A 25897-nucleotide genomic window follows, 5' to 3' on the forward strand; every position below is an offset into this window, starting at 1 on the left:
AGTTTCAAAGTAAATTACCACAAATATATTGTTGCCTGTAACAGGCTTGTCCCCTGATATCCATTCTCCTCTTCTTCCTTTCAGTAACATATCCTCCACCCAAAGTTTTAACTGAACACATGGCTCCCCTGCCAGTTATTACATTTCCAGCCTCCCTTTCAGCTTCATATAGGCCAGTGTGCTGTGAACAGAAGCAATGTGCAACAGATTGTGCCTTTCAGAGGAAATTTCTTGAAAAGACATTCTCTTTTCAAGGGTACATGGAACATTCTCCAGAACTGACCACATGTTAAGCCATAAAACAAGTTTCAGTAAATTTAAACAATGGAAATAATACAAAGTATGTTCTTTGACCAAAATGGATTAACTGTAGGGCTCAATAACAGAAGGAAATTTGGGAAATTCACAAATAGGTGGAAATTAAATGACACTCCTGAACGACCAATAGTTCAAAGAAAAAATAACAAGGGAAATTTGAAAATACTTGAGATGAATGAAAATGAAAACACAATTTACCAAAACATAAAGAATACAGTGGGATAGGGAGGAGGGGAGGGAGGCTCAAGAGGGAGGAGATATGGGGACATGTATATGCATATGGCTGATTCGCTTTGTTGTGCAACAGAAACTAACACAGTACTGCGAAGCAATTATACTCCAATAAACATCTATTAAAAAAAAAAGAATACAATGAAAGCAATTCTTAGAGGGAAATTTATAACTATAAATGTCTAAACTAAAAAATAAAGATCTCAAATCAATAGCCTAACCTTTTACCTTAAGAAATTACACAGGGTTTCCCTGGTGGCGCAGTGGTTGAGAGTCCGCCTGCCAATGCAGGGGACACGGACTTGTGCCACGGTCCAGGAAGATCCCATATGCCATGGAGCAACTGGGCCCGTGAGCCACAACTACTGAGCCTGTGCATCTGGAGCCTGTGCTCTGCAACAAGAGAGGCCACGATAGTGAGAGGCCCACGCACCGCGATGAAGGGTGGCCCCCGCCTGCCGCAACTAGAGAAAGCCCTCACACAGAAACGAAGACCCAACACAGCCAAAAATAAATATAAAAATAAATTAATTAATTTTTTTAAAAAAAGGCACAAGGTCCACGCCCCTTCCTTGCTTCTACCTTAAATATAGCAAACAGAGATCTGCAATCATTTTCTCTAAATGTAAGCTAACTTTATTCCCATCAGGCCACACTTTCTTTCAGACATGTCTCAGTTCCCTCTACACATATACATAGACCCCAAACTGCTTTAGTAATAAAACATAGACAGCCTACAAAAAGACAAATAACAAAGTAAAACAAAAACATATATTTTCCCTACTTCATGCTCACACACTTCCTCTGTGAACCCTTTTTCAACCCAGCTTATATGCTGAGGTACAATTTACTGCATTCTCAATTTTTATAACTGCATTTAAAAATATTACATAAAACAATTAGAGAGCAATAATAATCTCTAATAATGGTATATAAGCACTAAATCAAATTCAACACCAAGGTAACCTCTTAATTGTATCTTAATTATAACTACTTAACTGTATCTCCAATAGGATATAAACTTAGATTAAAGATTAGTTCAGTATATTCCTAGCATACACTAAGTACTCAAAAGTATTTTAAATTAACAAATTAACTCACAATATCTAGCTTGGTGCTGGTATATAGTGCCGTCAATGAAAACCTGTTTAACTGTTAATATACTGTGCATTTCCTCTGCTTAACAAAGCAAACGTATCTGGAAAAGTTGTGCACAAACATGTTCAAAATTCATTAGGGAAGATTAGTTTGCCATTTAAACTAATTCTACAATCCTTTTATAAAGCAAAGAATGCCTCCCCAAACGTGTTATGTAAAGACACTTAAATTTTTATTTGAATGTTAATTTTACTTTAATAAACTAAATCTTTATTAAAGATGAAGCAAGAGTCTCATCTGACTTGCTCTGAATCTCTCATAGCTAAAAGGGAAGTTTCCTTCTTCTGAACTTTTTAATACATAGCACCCCATCTTACCTTTCTTAAGGCACATATTACTTCTATCTTATATGAAAATAATGTATGTGCATGCTTCATCACTTAGAGAGCAGGGTTTCTGATTCATCCATGTGTCCTCTTCTACCCAACACCCCTGCTATACCTTTGCAAAGAATAAACAATAAATTGATGGTAGAAGACAAGCAGAATGAATGTGGACAAATGTCAAAATGGTCTCCTTCCTTTTAACATGAAGGTAATACTGCTTCAGTATTGAGTCACATGTTAGTTCATTCCCAAAAGTACATGAGGTTGCGCTTCTAGCTAGTGTTGCTCCTTGGACCATGCACTCCTGGAACACCTAGCAGGGGCTCAACCTGCTAGGCAAAGCTAACCTAAAGATTGAAATCACAAGAGGCTGGCTCTAGGGTGTAGGATGGACAGGAAAAGGACAGGAGGAAATTTTGCAGGATGACAGCAATGCTCTATCTTTTGATTGATACTGGTAACAAGGGTGTAAACAAATGTCAAAACTCATCTAAATGTATACTTGAAATCTGTGGGGTTTTTTATTGGGTATAATTATATCTCAATAAAAGTAAATAAATAAATAGTACTTGCCAGAATTCCACAAAGATACACTGTTTACAACAACAACTACAAAATAGGAAATGACAGCAATAACACCCATTCCTGTAGTCTCCTTCCTATTTGGGAGAGCACAGACTCCTTAAGCCATCTTGATAGTATTTAATGTACCAGAGAGCCTTCACTAGTTAATGCCTTGTGGGCACTCAATAGCCCAAAATGTCATCATGCTACTGGAAAGCTACACCACCAGAAACACTGAGGATTCACAGACCCACAATAATGGAGGAATTTTCCCTATCATTCATCCCTCAAGTTGCCATAGATAACTTCCTCATCTCCCCCTCCCCATTACAGAGGGCCTCATTCGAGCAGCAGTATACTACAGATAGAGCCTTAGGAAAATATATTGAATCAGTATACAAGGGGACAGTGATATTTGGGGTCTCTCCAAGATCCTGGAAGATGGCTGCCTTCCTTCAAAGAAACCAGACATGTATCAGAACAGAGATATATACAAGATCATCTTTAAGAGCTGGAACAGCCTAGAGGTAATTATACTAATTATGGCTAATTATACTAAGTATCAGAAAGTATTAAAAGTAATGGAACTACAGTAGGAAGGCCAGAACCAGAACCAGAAAGCCAGAATAGAAGTTTTGCTGATCAACAGATTAGACCTGTTTGGTTCTTGTAATAGGTATGTCTCTAACACAGAGATACTGCATCCTGATATCAACGTCTGATTAAATATCTATAATATAATATATAACTCCCTTTAGTCTGCTTCTGCTTATAAATTTCGCATCCCATATAGCTTGCTTTCAGAGACTATATGTACTAATGCACCAATGAGATAGGCTAAATATGCAGTCTCCTTAACAGTTATGTATCTTGTTATGAATAAATTTGAAAATTAGCTTAGGTAATAGTTACCACAATGTACATTTAGTGAATATTATTATATGTCAAACACTGTCATAAACTTTAGCTTTTTGTTAATATTTACTGAGCACTTATATGCCAGACACTGTGCTAGTGCTTTAAATATAATATTAATTAATTCTCACATCAATCTTATGATATAGGTTCTTTTATTATATCCATTTTGTAATTGAGAAAATAAAGGCTCAGAAAGTTTTATGTAACCTGCCCATGGACTCACATATAATAAGTGGGATAGAGAGGATTCCCATCCAGGTCTGACTCTAAACGCCATGCATTCTACCAGTTACTATAGATCTGGTTAATTTAAGTTTTCTTTCAAAGATTTTCTGAGCCACAAAGGCTGAGTGTCAAATCAGTGATCCTTCTGAACTCAACAGTATAACTGCCACCCTACAAATTCTCGCAGCAATACTTCAGAGGGTGGTACCCCTGCTTCTGAACTATTGCTGGCATGTAAACCCCTACATCATTAGATAACAGATACAGGTCCACATCTCTTATCTGAGACTTTCAGATCAAATGTGTTTTGAAATTCACAATTTTTGAAAAGTAATATACATATAGTACATAAACTGTGTCACACCTGCAGTGGAGTCTGAAGTATTAAGCATTTAATTAATTTCACAATTCAGCAAACTACTATTTAGGTAGTACAACATATATTTACACTAAGTATGACAGAGATTATAAATAGCCACACAGTTCAAGACAGGCTTTACTTCCAAATGAGAATATAATAAATTTAGAAAAAAAACTTCTGGAATTCAGAGACTGAGGGATTTCAGAATTATGGGTAAAGGGCTGTAGACCTGTATTTTGATCTAGTGAAATCTTACATTGTAAAGTCCCAGGTCTCTCACTATTTCTTAAAAAGGACATTTTATCTTCAAGTCAGAATTTCAGGCCAGTAGAAAGAGAACCACTTTCACAGGGTTTAATTAAGCACAGCTATGATGGCAGGGATTGCGCATCCTTTCTAAGAAAAAGTTAAATATTAAATACTAACTAGTAGCCTAAGTGCTACAAATTACTTAAGGTATGTTAATATATATTGGACCTCAATGTATATTTCCTATGTTTGTTTAGTTTTTCAAATACTGCCCAAAATACTAAATAGTGATTAATGTTATTTCACAAAAAAGTGATTGAAAGAAATGATGGGGGTGTGTTAAACTCCAGGTGGTTTATGCTGTATATTAGTACTTCTCTCACCAAACTGTGCAGTGATAATCCATTATCATCATTCAACTCCACTTTTCTATTAAAAATTGCCAAGAATGTTTCTCCTTATTTGGAAAAGACTAAGTCAGGGCCCAAGATAATAAGATAATGGAAAGATGAACAGCAAGAAAAGCACTACGAAGATGGGAAAATTTATACAATGTAAAATTTTTTTAACATCTTTATTGGAGTATAATTGCTTTACATTGTTGTGTTAGCTTCTGCTGTATAACAAAGTGAATCAGCTATACGCATACATATATACCCATATCCCCTCCCTCTTGCATCTCCCTCCCACCCTCCCTATCTCACCCTGCTAGGTGGTCACAAAGCACCGAGCTGATGTCCCTGTGCTATGCAGCTGCTTCCCACTAGTTATCTCTTTTACATTTGGTGGTGTATATACGTCCATGCCACGCTCTCACTTCGTCCCAGCTTACCCTTCCCCCTCCCCGTGTCCTCAAGTCCATTCTCTACGTCTGCGTCTTTATTCCTGTCCTGCCCCTAGGTCCTTCAGAACCACTTTTTTTGTTGTTGTTAGATTCCATATATATGTGTTAGCATACGGTATATGTTTTTCTCTTTCTGACTTACTTCACTCTGTATGACAGACTCTAGGTCCATCCACCTCACTACAAATAACTCAATTTCGTTTCTTTTTATGGTTGAGTAATATTCCATTGTATACATGTGCCACATCTTCTTTATCCTTTCATCTGTTAATGGACACTTAGGTTGCTTCCATGTCCTGGCTATTGTAAACAGTACTGCAATGAACACTGCAGTACATGTCTCTTTTTGAATTATGGTTTTCTCAGGGTATATGCCCAGTAATGGGATTGCTGGGTCATATGGTAGTTCTATTGCTAGTTTTTAAAGGAACTTCCACACTGTTCTCCATAGTGGCTGTATCAATTTACATTCCCACCAACAGTGCAAGAGGGTTCCCTTTTCTCCACACCCTCTCCAGCATTTATTGTTTGTAGATTTTTTTGGTGAAATGCAAATTTTTTGTGTTGTTCTTGTATTGCCAGAACAATAGCCAGAACCATGGATTTTTGAAGTCTTAGTCCTAATTCTAAAACTCATCCTTCAGGTCCCAAATTAGAATGAGGCTATGCTCCAAAAGCTCCTTGTTCAAATTTAGGGTTTAGAACCCAGAACAAATTTTTGCAAAGAAACTGTTAAAAATGGTTCCCAGGTTAGCTAGGAAAAGCACTCAAAATACAGCATGTGAATATCAAAAGATATGGGGAAAGTTGTTATAAACTCAAACATTGCCTAAGAAATTATTTTCTTAAAGAATTTCTCTTAGATGTTGGTGCTCAAGGGAAAGCAGGATTATGAGCAAGAATAAGGAAGTAGGTCAAGAATTCAAGAACTATGCCAAAGGGCTTAAGAAACTTTCAAGGACTTGAGAAGTCAATGATCTGCAATAGACATACTTTACTTTTACAATCAAGCGGGAAAAAAACACTTTTTAAAAAGGCAATTTAAAAACACTCATTTTTTTTTTTTACATCTTTATTGGAGTATAATTGCTTTACAATTCTGTGTTAGTTTCTGCTTTATAACAAAGTGAATCAGTTTTATATATATACATATGTCCCCATATCTCTTCCCTCTTGCATCTCCCTCCCTCCCACCCTCCCTATCCCACCCCTCCAGGTGGTCACAAAGCACCGAGATGATCTCCCTGTGCTATGCAGCTGCCTCCCACCAGCTATCTACCTTACGTTTGGTAGTGTATATATGTCCATGCCTCTCTCTCGCTTTGTCACAGCTTACCCTTCCCCCTCCCCATATCCTCAAGTCCATTCTCTAGTAGGTCTGTGTCTTTATTCCTGTCTTACCCCTAGGTTCTTCATGACATTTTTTTTTCTTAAATTCCTTATATATGTGTTAGCATACGGTATTTGTCTTTCTCTTTCTGACTTACTTCACTCTGTATGACAGACTCTAGGTCTATCCACCTCATTACAAACAGCTCAATTTCGTTTCTTTTTATGGCTGAGTAATATTCCATTGTATATATGTGCCACATCTTTATCCATTCATCCGATGATGGACACTTAGGTTGTTTCCATCTCCGGGCTATTGTAAATAGAGCTGCAATGAACATTTTGGTACATGACTCTTTTTGAATTATGGTTTTCTCAGGGTATATGCCCAGTAGTGGGATTGCTGGGTCATATGGTAGTTCTATTTGTAGTTAAAAACACTCATTCTGAACAGACTTGTGGTTGCCAAAAGGGAGAAGGGGTGGGGAAGGGATGGATTAGGAATTTTGGGTTAGAAGCTGCCAACTATTATATATAGAATACATAAACAACAAGGTCCTACTGTATAGCACAGGGAATTATATTCAATATCCTGTGATAAACCATAATGGAAAAGAATAAAAAAGAATGTATATATATGTATATCTAAGTCACTTTGCTGTACAGCAGAAATTAATACAATACTGTAAATCAACTATAATTCAATCAAAAAATAAAAAAGGGGTTTCCCTGGTGGTGCAGTGGTTGACAGTCCGCCTGCCGATGCAGGGGACGTGGGTTCGTGCCCCGGTCTGGGAGGACCCCACGTGCCGCGCAGCGGCTGGGCCCGTGAGCCATGGTCGCTGAGCCTGCGCGTCCGGAGCCTGTGCTCCGCGACGGGAGAGGCCACGGCGATGAGAGGCCCGCATACAGCAAAAAAAAAAATCAAAATTAAAAATTAAAAAAATAAAAATTAAAAAAATTTTAGAAAGAATAAAAACACTCATTCTTTATCAGGTCTAATTAACATGCAAGCACAGAACAGAATGGTGGGCTGGTCACAAAGGATATCATCACCTATCTGAAATTTACAATTCATCCTCTTCTGCGCGACTAAAATTTCAAAGTAGAATTAGCTTCAAGAATGTGCCACTACATTTCTGTGCTCACATTTTGTGAATTAAAAAAATCATCAATCAACAAATTCTAAGACTTAGTATCTGCTTCTCCTCCCCTTCTCTAGTAGGCTTTCGGTGAACTGGAATGGAAGAAGAGTCTTTTGTTTATCCCTGGCACTTCAAAAGGGATGATTTAAGTCCCTATCTTACAACTTAGATGTAAAAGGATTCAGTACTTTTTAATGATTAATCAATGCAGTTTGCACTTTAGAAGAGCCTCTGAAGAACATTTATTTCATTGTGATAATGATGTAAATTAGTTTTTACCTGTAAGCAGACTAGTGATAACTTGGGTTTATTTTCATTTTAAAATATCAATGCTAGCACAATTCAGGATCCGCAGACAGAAAGAACATTCTATCTGGAGTCGGAAGGCTTAATCACGTACAGAGAAACTACCGTGTGATCTCTTACGTCTCAATTTCTTCATGTGTAAAGGAAGTAAAAACTATTTCACACTATTGTTCATTCCATAAATATTTATTGAATACTCACTAAGTGCCAGGCACTGCTCTAGATACTAAAGACAAAATGATGAACATAAGTCTCTGTTGTCATGGAACAGAGACTTACATTCCAGAGGGAATGCTTACATTCCAGAGGGAAATAGACATAAACAAACAAACAAAATAATTTTAGCAGCTAACAAGAAATGCTATGAAAAAATAAAACAAGACCATTGTGCTAGTGACTGACAGTGAGGTCTACTTTAGATGGTTGTTAAGGAAAGACTTCTCTGAGCAGTGACGCCTAAATGAAGACCTGTACACCAACAAGGAATCAGCCATGGTACAGCCATGGGGTAATATCAGTTCCAGGAAGCCAGAATATATATGCAAAGGCCTGAGGCAGGAACAAGTTTGAGGTGTTTTAGGAACACACAAAAAAAGCTAGAGTGGATAGAGAGTGGTGAGCAAAAGGTTTACTGTAGAAAGGTAAGTGGAGAAAGATCATAAAGCCATAAGTCATAGTAAAGAGTTTGGATTTTTTTCCTATAGTCTAATATTAGAGAATTTTAAGCAGGGGGAAAAACATGATCTTTTTTTTTTTTCATTTTTTTTAAAGATCACTTGGGCTGTTGATAGAAAATGGACTTTAGAGCACAAAAAGGAAACAAAGAGAACAGTTATAAGGTTTTTGCGATAGACCAAGTGAGACATTATGGTGATTTATATGCGATAGTGGTAGCAAGAAAAAATGGGAGAAGTTATGAGGCTTAATGAGGCAATGTATTTGACAATATTAGAAAATACCTATGACAATGATTAATATAGTAGAGGCTTGTGGCACACTGTATTTTCCAAAAATGGCCTATAATAGTATTTCTCATCCCACAAGCTCTTCTAGAACTTTGCCACTCCCTCATTAAGAAGTGGAGTCTTTTGGGGCTTCCCTGGTGGCGCAGTGGTTGAGAGTCTGCCTGCCAATGCAGGGGACACGGGTTCGAGCCCTGGTCTGGGAAGATCCCACATGCCGCGGAGCAACTAGGCCTGTGAGCCACAACTACTGAGCCTGCGCGTCTGAAGCCTGTGCTCCACAACAAGAGAGGCCGCGACAGTGAGAGGCCCGCGCACCACGATGAAGAGTGGCCCCCGCTCGCCGCAACTAGAGAAAGCCGTCGCACAGAAATGAAGACCCAACACAGCCAAAAATAAATAAATAAATTTATAAAAAAAAAAAAAAAAAAGAAGTGGAGTCTTTTGTTTGTGGGTGGGTCTTTGTAACTGCCTTAACCTAGCAGACTGGGTGGGACATAATACAAATTATTGTACATTCTCTTCCAGCATCACAAACAGCATGGGAATCTTAATCTCCCAAAGCCAGATGACTGAGATCTCATTACGTAAGGATGAAGGGAAAGTGATATCCTTTGTTCATTTTGCTACTTGAAGAAATGCAATACAAAATGGTACAACAAATTATATAGAAAACTTTTAATAAAATGCTCTTAGGTTGTAGAATATCATGTATAAAATGATTCCATTTGTACAAAATATACATAAATGTGTATATAAGCACAGAGTTGCTAGGAAAGCTATTCTCCAAAACACAGCTAGTAGGATTTCCGGTAGAACTTTCCTTCCTTCTACCTAATACAGTTTTCGCTATTGTTTCAATTTTTAAAAATTAAGATTATGTTGTCATCTCTTCAAGAACAATAAAACTATTTTTAAAGCTTTAAAATAAAGAGTAATGTCAAATTCTGCAGACAGAGCGATATTAAAACTAAGGGTAAAAAGCACCCACTGGGTTTAGCAACAAAGCTATCATTGGAGACCTTTGCCAGGATTTTCAGTGAAATCTGGAGGTAAAAAGATTGCTGTAAGGTAAATGCAAGATGGATGAATAAAGACAGACAATGTAGAAGACTCTTCCAATAGGTTCACCTATCCTGAAGAAGAGAGGTTAGGATAGTATTTCCAGGGAGACACAGAATTAGCAGAGATATTTTTCAACTTGGGAGAGATACAGTCCATGTTAATTTGTTAATGAAAAAGCCAGTAGATCCTAAAATTCATATAGAAATTCAAGGAAACCAGAATAGCCAAAACATCTTGAAAAAGAACAAAGCTAAAGTCCTTACACTTCCCAATTTCAAAACTTACTACAAAGCTACAGTAATTGAAATAGTGTGACACTGGCATAAGAATAGACATAAAGATCCATGGAATAGAACTGAGAGTCCAGAAATAAGTCTTCACATGGTTTATGGTTAACTGATTTTCAACAAGAGTGTCAAGACAATTCAATGGAGAAAAAATAGTGTTTTCAATATATGGTGCTAGAATAACTGGTTACCCACATGCAAAAGAATAATAAAAATAATAAAGAATATAAAGTTTTTTAAAAATAATGTGACCCTTAGCTCACACCATATACAAAAATTAATTCAAAATGGATCAAAGATCTAAATGCAAGAGCTAAAACTAAAAAACTCTTAGAAGAAAACTTGGGAATAAAACTTTGTGACCTTAGATTAAGCAATGGTTTTCCAGATATACCACCAAAAGCACAAGCAACAAAAGATAAATTAGAGTCAAATTAAAAAATTTTGTGCTTCAAAGGACACTATCAAGAAAGTAAAAAGACAACCCACAGAAAGGGAGAAAATATTTGAAAATCAGGTATCTCATAAGGGACTTGTACCTAGAATATATAAAAAATTCTTACAACAAAGACAACCCAATTTAAAAATGGGCAAAGGACCCAAATAGATATTTCTCTTAATAAGATTTACAAACAGCCATTAAGCACACAAAAAGATGCTCAACATCAATAGTCACCAGGCAAACACAAATCAAAATATAGTAAGATACTACTTCACACCCACTAGGATGGCTATAATCAAAATGACAGACAATAACAAATTGTTGGCAAGGATGCAGAGCAACTGGAACCCTTATACCCCTAGTGGGAATGTAAAAAGGTGCAGCTGCTTTGGAAAACAGTCTGGCAGTTCCTCAAAAAGTTAAACAGAGTTACCGTATGACCTGGCAATTCCACTCCTAGATATATATCCAAGAAAAATGAAATATATTTGGAGATATATATCCAAATATATATCCACTCCTAGATATATATCCAAGAAAAATGAAAACATATGTCCACACCAAAACTTACGTACACAAGCGTTCACAGTATCATTAATCATAATACCCAAAATGTGGAAACAACTGAAATGTTCATCAGCTAATGAACGAATAAATAAAATGTGCAATATACATATAACAGAACATGCAGCAATAAAAAGCACTGATATATGCTACAATATGGATGGACCTTGAAAACACCATGTTAAATGAAAGAAGCCATATTAGAATTATATAAAGAATACTTTAATAATATGATTCTATTTATATGAAATGTCCAAAAGAGGCAAATCTACAGAGACTGAAAGTAGATTAGTGGTTGCCTAGGGCTAGGGGTGAAATACTGGAAGTGACTGTTAATAGAAATAGGGTTTCTTTTAGGGGTAATGAAAATTTTCTAAAATTGATTGTGGATATGGTTATACACTTCTGTGAATAAACTAAAAATAAAAAGCTCATTGAACTGTATCTTTCAAAGAGATGGTATATGTATTAATATCTCAATAAAAAATGAAAAGCACCAGGCAACCTAAAAATTTACTAAAATTTTCCATATGAAATTGTTACAACTATGATGTTTAGTTGTTATACGGCAAAATAAATATTCTTAAAATAAACAACAAAAGTCTGTACATAGAAAGGAAGAAGTTGAAGACATACAGGAGAGAGGGAGGAAAGCAGAAAAAGGAGAAAATCTATAGACTGAGATCCTCAAAAAATGTGTGAGCAGATGAAATCCAGAACACCCAAGGATTACCTCTTCCATCATGACAAAGAAGGATAGGCAGGAAAGTAAGTATACCAACAGGTGGGAGTACGAGCAGTTGAGAGTGTTTCCACCAAATGGACTCTATTGTCTCTGGGAAGCATGGCATCTTCTACAAGTGATGGAGGAAAGAGGAGGATTGAGAGAGACTGTAGAGATAGTTGCCAGAGTGACAAACCAAATATTCACCCAATATTTTATTTGCCCATCTGTGCCATAAGAGTAATGCTAAAATAAATTAAATTAAATAAGTGGACAATCTTAGGATGAAAGCTTAATGTGAACAAAACTCTGGGACACAGAATATCAACTTTCATAATAATCTTTGTCATGTGAATGGGAAAAAATTAATTATGAATACCTCAAAATACTTTCCTTGAATATGATTCCATTTATATGATTCCATGTATCATGTAAACTTAACTTTTGCAAAAAAACTCTCCAGAAAGTGGGCATAGAGGGAACCTACCTCAACATAATAAAGGCCATATACGACAAACCCACAGCAAACATCATTCTCAATGGTGAAAAACTGAAAGCATTTCGTCTAAGATCAGGAACAAGACAAGGATGTCCACTCTCACCACTATTATTCAACATAGTTTTGGAAGTCCTAGCTACGGCAATCAGAGAAGAAAAAGAAATAAAAGGAATACAAATTGGAAAAGAAGTAAAACTGTCACTGCTTGCAGGTGACATACTATACACAGAGAATCCTAAAAATGCCACCAGAAAACTACTAGAGCTAATCAATGAATTTGGTAAAGTTGCAGGAAACAAAATTAATGCACAGAAATCTCTTGCATTCCCATACACTAATGATGAAAAATCTGAAAGAGAAATTAAGGAAACACTCCCATTTACCACTGCAACAAAAAGAATAAAATACCTAGGAATAAACCTACCTAGGGAGACAAAAGACCTGTATGCAGCGAACTATAAGACACTGATGAAAGAAATTAAAGATGATACAAACAGATGGAGAGATATACCATGTTCTTGGATTGGAAGAATCAATATCGTGAAAATGACTATACTACCCAAAGCAATCTACAGATTCAATGCAATCCCTATCAAATTACCAATGGCATTTTTTATGGAACTAGAACAAAAAGTCTTAAAATTTGTATGGAGACACAAAAGACCCCGAATAGTCAAAGCAGTCTGGAGGGAAAAAAACGGAGCTGGAGGAATCAGACTCCTTGACTGACGAGAGTATTCAAGGAAAGTAAAAGATATAAAATTTCCATATACTTCTTCCCACTGGTTCTACTTACCCTCTTAGGAGGCTTCTTTCTTTTCTTTTCAGGGCATTTAGATTAGATACAATTTTTCTTCTGTTCCTTTTACAATTCTAAAACTACTATATTAAGATTTGGATTATTACTATGTACCATGTAAGCTTAATAAAAATCATATTTGATATATTCAAAAACAGTTTATTTAGAAAAGTATAAATTCACTTTTAATTGTTTGATGTGAGTGGTGCTGATATCTTTCTAGGAGAATCTGAGACTCCCTCCTTTACATCTTTGCAAGAGAAACACATATACTTAAGCTCTTCAAAAACCTAAAATCCAAGAATTAGATGACAGATTTATTTTTTAATCACCTTCCAGACATTGCTAAGGATTGCCAAATAACATTTAAATGTGTTTAGGTTACCAGTGGTTTTGAAATTCAAAGTCACTATGAGTCTGTTTCAGTCAGCATGTAACAGCAAAGAACATATTATTTCTCTAATGATTCCTTTTACAAAGACTACCTTGACTGGCCCTGATAACTTACTAACTCACTATTTCTAACATTCTCTCCAAAGTGTTATAAAAACAATACAAATCAAGAAATAGTGTTAAATATTTATGGGTAATGACTAAACAAATCATATTTTATAATCTCAACTAGTTCCTTATACAACCTGATTAATCTTCAACATGTCCCTAGTTATTCCTTTTTCCAGTTCCCATGGCCATTGATCTAAATGTTTACTACATTCCTTAAATCTTGACTCTACTCTCATTTTTAACATGGACCCTGCTTCCTATCCCTACAACATTTAAGCATACTCCTACCTTAGAAACCCCTTCCCCTCAATTCCATATTCTTCTCTGCCTCTTTCACAATGAAACATCTTGAGTAATCTACACTCATTTTCTCCACTTCTTACCTCCTATTTAGTCTTCAAACCACTCTAATCTGGCTTCCACACCCACGACTCCATGGAAACTTCTCTCTTTGAGGGCGTCAGTGATGTTCAAATTGATCAATCCAATGGATATTTTTAAGATTTCATCTATTCAATTCTCTCAATAGTATTCAAGGCAACTCACTATTCCCACCTTGACTGCCACATTCTTCTGGTTTTTCTCTGATACCTCTGGCTGTCCCTTTTCACTCTCCTGTGCAGGCTCTTTTCTCTGCCAATCCCTTAAATATGACTGTGATGGCTTAAAATCCCTCCACAAATTCTTTGACACTCCTTTCAAAAGGTAGAGCCTAATTCTCCTGCCCATGCCTAAAATTCCCATCCCCATGAGCATATGAGCTGAACTTAATGATTCGTTTCTAATGAACAGAATAAGTCAGAAGTGATGTCCTCAGACCAGGTCATACTAAGCACTTTTGCTTCCTCCTGGCTCTCACTTGGATTACTCCTTCTGAGTGAAGCCAGATGCTCTATCATGATGACACTCATGTAGCCTAACGGAGAGGTTGGCTGGTGAGGAACTGAGGCCACCTTCCAACAGCCAGCAAGAAACTAAGGCTTTCTGCCAACAGTCGTGATTGTGAGTCATCTTGGAAGCAAATCCTCCAACTCCAGTCAAGCCTTTCAGGTGACTGCAAACCTAGCCAATGTCTTGACTGTAACTTCATGAGAGACTCTGAGGCAGAACCACCTAGCTAAGTCACTCCCAAAGTTCTGAGCCACAGAAACTATGCAATAATAAATATTTGTTTTAAGTGGCTAAAATTGTGGGTAATTTGTTACAACGCAATAGATATCTAATCCAACGGTGTTTCTCAGTGTTCTATTCAAAGCTCTCTATTATTCCCACTCACTCTCTCAACTCTCCATTTGTGTAAAGCTAATATTTACCTGTAACCCAGATTTTTTCCTAAGTTCCAGACTACACAATATCTTTACATCAATTTCAACATGCCCCAAAGCAACCACCTTTCTCACCTCAACCTATACTTCTTATCCTTCCTATCATCATTCATTAAAGGAAATCTAAAATCCTGGATTTCATCAGACTCCTCCTCCCCTTTCACTCACATCCAATCAATCACTGAAATCCTGTCAATATGACTTCATTATTTTTCTGTAACCATAGTATTCTTTAAAGAATACAAATCTTACCTGAAGCTACTGATCAATTTTAAAACTCAGAGAGGCAACCAGACATCATGTGCCACTTGATGTACAGGTTTCCCCTGCTACCTGAAAGTACAGTGTTCCTATGAAACCTTCCTGAAATGGCATAAAGCAAAGAAGCAATAACCTTAGGACACATCTTTCTAAGGATGCACAAAATAAAACCAAGGTAAAGCAAAGATGCTCACAGACACAGTTCAAAGCTATGGCAGTTTGATGCTGTGTAGTTCCCAGGGACGGAGATTACTGGCGCCACTCTTGCTGCTTGGGGTACTCACTGCCTGTATAACAGCTCACTGCAAAAAAAAACCTCTGAATGCTATTTTTGCTTTTCACCTATTTTCCATAAAAGCAAAAATCCTCTTCGGATTTCTTCTGGTTAGCAAAAACAGGTAATAATATAGGTCTTTCCTCAAAGTGAAGTGGGGTAAAGCAAACTCTCAAAAAGCGGGAGATACCTGTAATATGTTCCACCTACAAAGTATTCCTGCCCAAAGGAAAAAAAAAAGTTAAGCTTCTAGCTCTAATTATAAGTTTATAGGAAACACGGAGGACAAAGGAACATGTATAAACATACCACAAGAATATTATCAGCAAAATTCAGAATGTAGAAAATTTACAGAATAATTTGCTGTCTTCAATCAATGAATGGCAGGACTTCCCTGGTGGCACAGTGGTTAAGAATCCGCCTGCTAATGCAGGGGACATGGGTTCAAGCCCTGGTCCGGGAAGATCCCACATGCCACGGAGCAACTAAGCCCGTGCACCACAACTACTGAGCCTGAGCTCTAGAGCCCGCAAGCCACAACTACTGCGCCCACGCATCACAACTACTGAAGCCCACATGCCCTAGAGCCTGCGCGCTGCAACTTCTGGGCCTGAGTGCCACAGCTACTGAGCCCACGTGCTGCTACTGAAGCCTGCGCACCTACAGCCCGGCTCTGTAACAAAAGAAACCACCGTAATGAGAAGCCCAAGCACCACACAAAGAGTAGCGTCTGCTTGCCGCAACTAGGGAAAGCCTGTGTGCAGCAATTAAGACCCAATGCAGCCAAAAAAAATTTTTTAATTGAAAAAAAAGCAAATGAATGACAAAGAAAAAAAGAGGGAAGGAAGACCTATAGAGTAAAAGAGACTCAGTTTTATATGTGGATCTTATTTGGAATCCTGACTCAAATAAACCAACTGGTGAGGGAGAGGCATTTGAGAAAAAAATCAAGGAAATTAAACACTGACTGGATAGTTGAAAATATTAATAAATTATTATTATTTAGTTGTAATAATGGTATTGTGATAACATTTTTTAAGAGAGAAACCTTAACATTTAGTAATACATACTGAAATATTCACAAATGAAATAATGAGTTCTGGGATCTGCTTTAAAGTAATCCAGTGGGCTAGGAAGGAGCTATTGGGAGGATTAATAAGACAAGGTTGGCCATATGTTGACATTGTACAAGCTGGATGACAGGAATTCATTTTACTATCCTCTTCTGTGTATGTTTGAAAGAAATTTTCTATAATAAATGTTTTTTTCTATAACAAAAAGTGCTTACAACACTTAAATGACTTTCCACTGCCCTGGCAGGGTAAAGTTCAAATTCCTTAGCATGGTTGATCAAGAAAGCCTTTCATTATTGGGCCCCTGCTTCTCTCTCCAGCTCCTCTCACCATTGTCCACCACACAGCCCAAACTCCAGGACTAACGAACTCCTTACTCTTGTCTCCTCGAAAAACATTTATTCCCTCTATCTCAAGCACTTTTCTCTCTCTGCTCACATGGCTAATCTCTATTCACCATTCAGGTAACAGCAAACCTACTTCTTCTAGGAAACCTTTTCTGACCCTCCAAGACAGAGTCAAGTTACCCACCTCTGCACCTCCCCAAATCCTATGCTTCCCTTATCACAGCTCTTACCTGATGTACACAGCAGTAGACTCTAGGTATCACGAGACTATGGACTATATCCATCTTATTTACTATTTTAACCCTTCTTCTTAGCATAGTGCCTGGCACACAGTACATAATCAATAAACATTTGATAAATTTACAAAAGGCACGACCTCCATTAACTTTCTAACCTTCCAACTCCTCACATATCTATATCTCACATAATCTATATCACGCATCCATGTCTCCCTCAATTTTCTTTCCTTTCTTGTCTTCCTTTGTGATCATGATTCACCTAAACGGTTGGCTGTCCACACAGTGTTCCCAAATTTATATCCTTAGCCCTCTCTGGGCATCTCACCTAATAAAAATTCAACAAATTCTGTGCTATAATCTAACAGATCTTCATCTCCAGGCCTGACCTATGGCTCCAAATACCTTCTGGACTCAATCTCCTGTTATCTCCCTACACACCTTTACACTGAAGCTGCTCAGAAATTCTCAATATCTTAATGCATTTTATGTTCTCAAGTTTCCCAATTTGTACATATTTCCCACTGCCTGAAATGCCCTTCTTCTCTTCTACCTTTAAGTCTCGGCTCAAATGTCTCTCTAGCCTTTTTTAGGCAATGTGCCCACAGCAGTCTACTCTTACTTCTATTGTAGAATTTACCATATTGTTTTGAAATTATGCTTAGCTGTCTGCTCTGCTAGATTGTGAGTTCCTAGATGGAAGGGACTCTCTCCTTCATGCTTGTACCTCCAACGTATATAGTAAAGTGCCTATTAAAAAGTCCCAGATAAATGCTTGCTGAATGAATAATTGTTTTTAATAATTAAAAGACTGAGCTTGAGCTGAAAAGATTGCCTAATTCTACTTTTCTAAAGAAGGTAATCAGTTTCTCTGTTCCTGTATTGGTCAGAATAATATACAAAACTCTTTTGCAAAAACTGAAAATTTATGTATTATGAAAATAAAAGAAATGTAAAGTAAAAAGACCATCCATTCCCAGAAGATAGGTTTGGGTCTGGGCCCAGGTCCAGAAGAGAAGATCCAGGCTAAGGTGAGGTTTGGGTGAATCTATTTAGTTCACAGCAATTCCTGTGATCCTTTCCAACCCTGAGATTATCCCAATATCAATTCTTGGTACAGGCTGACTCTAAAACAAGGCCAATTTAGTTTAGTCCAGGGTTTTCATGGCCACCCTAGAATAGGCCTGCAACCACAGAGCCAGACCAGAGCCCGAGTGATTTGGGAAACAAGGAATAGAGTAACTTGCTATTTACTGCTCTGGTTAAAATGTTGTGCAACTAATTCAGATACTCCTCCTAGAAGATGCAGATCCAAGTTAACAGCCACATGCAAATCATTAAGATGTACCTTCATCCTTCCAAATCCTAATGTACTGAAACAATGTCCAAGTGTACAGAATTCATTGCCAACATTCAATGTTTCCTATTTTCTCTTTAGGTGAATACTTATCCTTTTCCCATGTCTTTTTCTTTTTCCCCCCGTACGCGGGCCTCTCACTATTGTGGCCTCTCCCGCTGCAGAGCACAGGCTCCGGACGCGCAGGTCCAGCGGCCACGGCTCACGGGCCCAGACGCTCCGCGGCATGTGGGATCCTCCCGGACCAGGGCACGAACCCGTGTCCCCTGCATCGGCAGGCAGACTCTCAACCACTGCGCCACCAGGGAAGCCCCTTTTCCCATCTTTACTGGACCTCCTCTAATTTGGGATTGAGTATCATTTTATTTTCACAAGATCATTTTATTTTACAGTATTTCTCTGTGGTTTAGCTGCTGGCAAATACTTTAACACCAAAGAACAAGAAAAAAAGCTTCTAAATATCCATTAGTGAGAAATATGATACCTCCTTCTGCTGGCAGGGATGATGTTTTTATAGTCTAATCTCAGAAGGGAGGATAAGTAATGGGGTGGGGGAAGGTGGCAGGGAAGAAGTATAATTTAAAAAACCGTATTTAGCCAGTAAGACAAGGAGAGATTTGTCGAGATATTCAGAAAGTAAAAGGGCAAGGAGGCAGAAAAAGGATATGACAAAGGAAGAAAAACAGGAAAAAAAGAAGATTCTGTCTGCGCTAGGAGTTCCCAAGAACCCCAGCTTGGGGCCTCTCCAGCGTGACCCTAGATTCAGACCCACACAAAGTTGGGATTTGTAGAGTAACTTCATTCCATAGTGCCACTCACTGAAATTACTCTACCTTGAATAGGCTGGAAAGGTTCAAAAGGATTTTCTGATTATCACTTCTACTGAAACCCAATATTACTCTTCATTTATCTGAACTATGGGATTTCATAATTCCAGAGTTTTCAGGATACAATGTTCATTTGCCTCTCTTTCATGGCTACCTAAAGATAATCTTGAACAATGTATTTAAACTTCATTCAGGTTTGGTCTTTTTTTTTCCCTTTAAAAATTATGTAAAGAAAGGAAGTTGATGTTGAAAGTTATACTTGTTACTCCTGCAGGCTTGTCTTTAGTAACTCAAAGATTGCATTTTTCTCCTTCCTGTAGTGAAAGTGAAGTGTAATGGAAAAAGTAAAAAAGCCAGTTATTTAGAACCCTGATAACACTGCTTACTGCTAGCTCTGTGATCTTGAGCAAACGGCTTAAAAGCCAGGAGCCTCAGATTCCAAAACTGTAAAATGGGGATAATGAATACCTACATTGCAGAATTATCGTGAGTAAAATGAATTAAGGGAACCACTAGACTAGAAGATAAGCTCCACAGAAAAGGAATGATGAATATATTGATCTCTGTTGATTCTTGCTCACGTGCACACGCGTGTGCACACACACCCACACACCCCTAGCCTAAAGCAATAACAATTAACATGTAGTAGGCGCTCAGTAAATATTGTTTAAATTAACGAAAAAATACTAGCGTCCCCATTTCTCTCATTGACATTAACCCTCCTTCCATAATCAGAATTTGTTTTCCTTCTGTCTTCTATTATTTTCCAAAGTCTTCAGGACATTCTATTTTGTTCTTTTAAGAGGCTTCTTCCCTCTCATTGGCTATTATTAACTAGACCATTAACCATTCAGAGACAGTACTTTTGGAAGTAATTTCTCTAATTCCACCCACCTTCCATTTCTAATGCGTCGGGGGTGGAGGGATAGTCAGAACATAAGATTCATAGCAATTCATGGACCTTCCCACGGCCACTGATTCGTGTTTAACGACACTGAAGCCCTTAACTCGGCCCTTCCCGGGATATAACTTTCAGGAGACATCGCACTATCCAGTCTCTCTTCGCTAACAAGAGAGTCCTGTGTAGGAAATCCTCCGCTCTCAAAAGTTAAGGCGTCGGTCACGCTCGCCTGCCGCGGAATGGAGGCGGGAGTCCTGTGAAGAGACGCTCAACTTGGGCAGACCTGCGAAGGCAAGTCACTTCAGGACCCGGCCAAGCTCGTCAGACCACTGCTCTAAGAAAGCAGCGCTCCTCAATCCCTGGAGGGAAGGTAAGGGGCGCGGCCGTTTACAGGGCCTGGGGGGACAGTACCAGATCCATGATTAACAAGGGGAAACCGCACGTACCGCGCGACCGAACCCCTCAAACCACGACTACAACCACCCACCCACCTACAACAGCACCCCACTCCACCCCCCCAACAAACACCCGACCCTAAGAAACACGGCTCGCCCCCAGCCCATAAATCATAAAGCCGGTGCCCGCTTATTGGCTGAGCCAGCATCTCTTTCACCCTCATTGGCTATTGGGGACGTAAAACCCTCCCCCACGAGGGAGCCCTCCCGTACGGCTGCACCCCCAAGCCTAGCAACCTCTTCCCAGCTACCAAAACGCCCGGTCCCCACCTCCACCCAGGGATCGCGACCCCCGAGGCGCTCGGGGCTTTGCCTCCGAGGACTTACTGTGTAATAGGAGAGCAGCCCTGCATTGTAGTCCAGCACGAACCAACGGTACTGCCAGCCCTTCATTACGTTAGTCCATTTACTCAGCGGCCCTTCCATGATGGACGCCATCTTGGGAGCCGCCAATGACAACAAATTGCCTGACGTCAATCGCCTATAAGGCATTCGGCACGCGGTGGGCGTGGCCGTCGCGGGCAGGGGCGGGGCCAGGGCGGGGCCAGCGGCTCCTTCTCGCCCTGGTGGACTCGCTGACCCCTGGCCCCAGCTATCAAACACAAAAAGCGATTTAAAAAAAAAAAAAAGATTTTTTGGGGAGCCTGTTGTGTGTAGGACTCCATACCTGAGATGTGAAGAACTCAAGCATGAATACTGCTGTTAAGATTATTTATTAACATAAATAATTTTACTGCCCATGATGATACCTTACACATCCATAAGATTTCACATCTGATATTCATTTAAGCAATCATTTCACAAACCCATTCATTTAATAAATACTTTTGGGGGGCTTCCCTGGTGGCGCAGTGGTTGACGGTCCGCCTGCCGATGCAGGGGACACAGGTTTGTGCCCCGGTCCGGGAAGATCCCACATGCCACGGAGCGGCTGGGCCCGTGAGCCATGGCCACCGAGCCTGCGCGTCCGGAGCCTGTGCTCCGCAACGGGAGAGGCCACAACAGTGAGAGGCCCGCGTACCGCAAAATAAATAAATAAAATAAAATAAAACAAATACTTTTTGTTTTGTACTAGATACTCTTAGGCTTTAGGGATTCAGCAGAGACTTCATGATGCGAACAGGAAATAAATAGTAAATTATACAGTATGTTACAATTTGGTAATTTGGAGAAAAATTAAGCAAGGAAAGAAGCAGAGAGTAGGGGCTACAATTTTAAGTTCCCAAACAGAGAAGACCTGAATGAGAAAGTAACTTTTGAGCAAAGACCTAAAGAAAGGGAAGGAGGGAGGCTGGCAAAGGAACAGCAGATTGTTCATTGTGAGTGGAGCAGCGAGCAAGGAGAAAGTAGTTGGAGATAAGGTCAGAAAGTAAAGGGAAATCACATAGAGCCTATAAGGACAATGGAAGTATTGTCCTACATATTGAGACAATGTCTGAGGTCCTGGGAATGCAACGCTGAAGGAGACAGAAAGGTTCCTTGCTAAGAGCTTAAATTCAGTGATGGAAAGCAGACACTAAACAAGTAAACAAGAAAAATATCTAATAGTGATGAATGCCTTGCAGAGAATTTAAGCTGGGGTAATAGGGAGCCAATGGGTAGCTACTTTATATTAGGTGGCTGTGAGTGGTGCCTCAGGAAATGGCATTTAAATTAAGATGTGAAGGGTAAGAAAAAGGGAACTAAGAAGCAGGGCATTAGCTAAAAGTGGCTGTGAGATCAAGGGAGAGGTTTTCTTTGTCTTTAATTTTTTAATTTTTAATTTTTTGCACTTAAAAGTATTTTGTATATTCAGGTACTGTGCTGTGAATCCCTCCTCTTTGCTGATAACAGAAGCTCTAGGAGAAAGAATATCACTGAGGGAGCTAAACAGAGAACTTACTTGCTAGCTAATCAAATTGGATGAAGAGCTAAAGTAAGATCAAATTTATTATGCTTGATCTGCTTGATATCTTTTTTCTCAGTTTTATTGAGATATAATTGACATATAACATTGTGTACATTTAAGATATACATGACTTGATATATATGTATATTGTGAAATGATTACCATACTACATTTAGTTAACATCCATCACCCCACCCCATAATTTTTTTTCATGTGATGAGAACTTTTAAGATCTACTCTCTTAGCAACTCTCAAATATACAATACAGTATAGTTAACTATAGTCACCATGCTTTACACTACATTCCCAGAACTTATATATCTCATAACCAGAATTTTTAATCTTTTGACCAACTTTTAGTTTGATGTAGTCCCACTTGTTTATTTTTGCTTTTGCTGCTTTGTGCTTTAAGTGTCATGTCCAAAGAAATCATTGACCAGACCTATTTCAAGAAGCTTTCCCCTGTTTTCTTCTAGAAGTTTTATGGTTTCAGGTCTTACAATTAAGTCTTTAATCCATTTTGAGTTAATTGTTGTGAGTGGTTTAAAATAAGGGTCTAGTTTTATTCTTCTTCATATGAATTTTCCCAGCACCATTTATTGCAAAGACTACCTTTCCCCCACTGAATGAGCCTTCTTGGCTCCCATGTCAAATATTAGTTGACTGTATATGCATGGGTTTATTTCTGGGCTCTTGATTCTGTTCCACTGATCTATATATGTTTTTAATGGCAGTGTCATACTGTTTTGATTACTATATCTTTGTAATATAGTTTGAAATCAGAAAGTGGGATGCCTCCAGCTATGTTACTCTTTCTCAGGATTGCTTTAGCTAAGCAGACTCTTTTGTGGTTTCAAATGAATTTCAGGATTTTTTTTTTTCTATTTCAGTAAAAAATGCCACTGGAATCTTGAGAGAGATTGCATTGAATCTATAAGTGGCTTTGGGTAATATGAACATTTTAACAATATTAATTCTTCCAGTTCATGAACATGAAATAGCTTTCCATTTATCTGTGCCTTCTTCAATTTCTTTCATTAATATTTTATAGTTTGCAGTGTACCGATCTTTCACCTCCTTGGTTAGATTTATTCCTAAATATTTTATTGTTTTTTGTTTCTGTTGAAACTGTGTCCCATAGGGTTAACAGAAGCTGGAGCCTAAACAGAAATCCTTGATTGTATCTTACAGAACAGCAGATAAGGAAACAACTTGTTAGTAACCCCACTGTTTGTAACCTGCCTTTACTGATTAAGTCTGCTGTCAGTTTGTTTGATTTTTTTTTTTTCCTTTCTCTAACTGCATACCCTCCAAGCTTCACATAGCCTAGGTAATATATCACTGTACTTCTTAACCATCCCTACAGATAACCTTCTGACAAATGGGTCACTACAATAACAGGAGCTTAAGTTGTTTTCCAGAAATTTGGAGTCAGCTCCTGCCCAGTTCAGACTGGCTAAGACTAGTGGGGACCACTGACCCTAAAATTGGGCCTGCTCAGAACACTGAATACCTCACCTTTTCCCTACCTCCAATCACATTTCCCCACACTGAAAACCACCCTGCTTCTTTATCCCATAAATATCACAGGCCTGTCACCCTTGGGGAGACAGGTCTGAAATTTGTTCTCCTGACTCCTCGCTTGGCTTTCTCCTGAATAAACCCTTTCTGTACTGCAAAGCTCCATGTCTCAGTTTGGCTTCCTGCAGGTCGGGCAAACAAACTTGGTTTGATAACGCTATTGTAAATGGGATTGTCATTTTTACGTTTTTTTTTCCAGATAATTTATTGTTAGTGTATGGAAACACTACTGATTTTTGTATATTGATTGTATCCTATAACTTTACTGAATTTGGCAATTAGATCTAACTTTATTTTGTGAAGTCTTTAGGATTTTCTGTATATAAAATCATGTCATCTGCAAATGGAGAAAATTTTACTTCTTCCTTTCTGATTTGGATGCCTTTTATTTCTTTTTCTTGCCCGATTTCTCTGGCAAGGACTTCCAGTACTATGTTGAATAGGAGTGGTGAGAGTGCACACCCTTGTCTTGTTCCTGATCTTTGAGTAAAAACTTTCAAGCTTTCACCATTTAGTATGATGTTAGCTGTGGGTTTGTCATACATGGCCTTTATGACATTGCAGTATATTCCTTCCATACCGAATTTGTTGAGAGTTTTAATCATGAATGAATGTTGAACTTTGCCAAATGCTTTTTCTACATTTATTGTGATGATCATATAATTTTTACTTTTCATTTTATTAATGTGATGTGTCATGTTTATTAATTTGCTTGTTGAACCATCCTTGCACCCCCAAAATGAATCTCACTTAATTGCTGTGTATGATTGTTTTGATGTGCGGTTGAATTTGATCTGCTAGTATCTTGTTGAGAATTTTTGCTTCTATATTCAGAGGGATATTGGCCTAAAGTTTTTTTGTTTGTTTGTTTTCATGTAGTGTCTGTGTCTGACTTTGATATCAAGATAGTGCTGGCCTTGTAAAATGAGTCTTGGAGTGTTCCCTTCTGTTCGGTTTTTTTGAAGGGTTGAGAAGGATTGGCATTAATTTTTCTTTGAATGTTTGGTGAAATTCACCAGTAAAAACAGGAGCTATACTTCATCCATAGTAATAAGTATGGGAGAGCAGTGAGTATGGGTTCAAATGCCATGGATTGGTAGTTTGGTGGTAGAGAAATAAATAAGCTTCTATCTGCTTTCAGTTGAGGAGAGGCTCAAAGCTTAGTGGTAGGAATGTGGACTCTAATGCCACAGTACCTAGGTTTGAATCCTCAGGCCCATTAGTTAGTAGCTATATGATATTAGGCAAGTTTTCTAACTTCTCTGTGCCTCAGTTTCTCCATCTTTAAAATGTTGATAATAAAAAGTTGTCTTCAGGATTAAATGAGCTCACACATGTAAAGACCTTAGAACAGTACCTGGTAGATACTGAACGCTCAATATATGTTAGTTTTTAGAATTTTCTGAAGAAAATGTGGCATGAAAAAAGAGGGGATGGTTTGAAAGTGTCATTTCAAAGAGTGAGAAAACAATAGAAGAGGAGTAGGATTGCTGGGCAGTGTTGCATACCCATTTAAGATTTATGGTCATGGGGACTTCCCTGGTGGTCCAGT

General features: G+C 38.3%; 1 protein-coding gene across 4 annotated transcripts in view; it reads right to left on the reverse strand.

The window, feature by feature from the left end:
* OSBPL9 (oxysterol binding protein like 9) overlaps positions 1-21329 on the reverse strand; it is a 168396-nt gene extending 147067 nt beyond the window's left edge. For all 4 annotated transcript variants that reach the window (XM_027108570.1, XM_027108572.1, XM_027108571.1 and 1 more), the window contains exon 1: positions 21204-21329. In XM_027108570.1, coding sequence (XP_026964371.1) covers positions 21204-21314 — 111 coding nt within the window. In that variant the 5' untranslated portion in view covers positions 21315-21329. The remainder of the gene's footprint in view (positions 1-21203) is intronic.
* Positions 21330-25897: the final 4568 nt, after the last annotated feature.

The sequence above is a fragment of the Aethalodelphis obliquidens genome, unplaced genomic scaffold (assembly GCF_003676395.1).
Source record: "Aethalodelphis obliquidens isolate GAN/ISIS:26980383/991018 unplaced genomic scaffold, ASM367639v1 scaffold9, whole genome shotgun sequence".
Classification (NCBI taxonomy): Eukaryota; Metazoa; Chordata; class Mammalia; order Artiodactyla; family Delphinidae; genus Aethalodelphis; species Aethalodelphis obliquidens.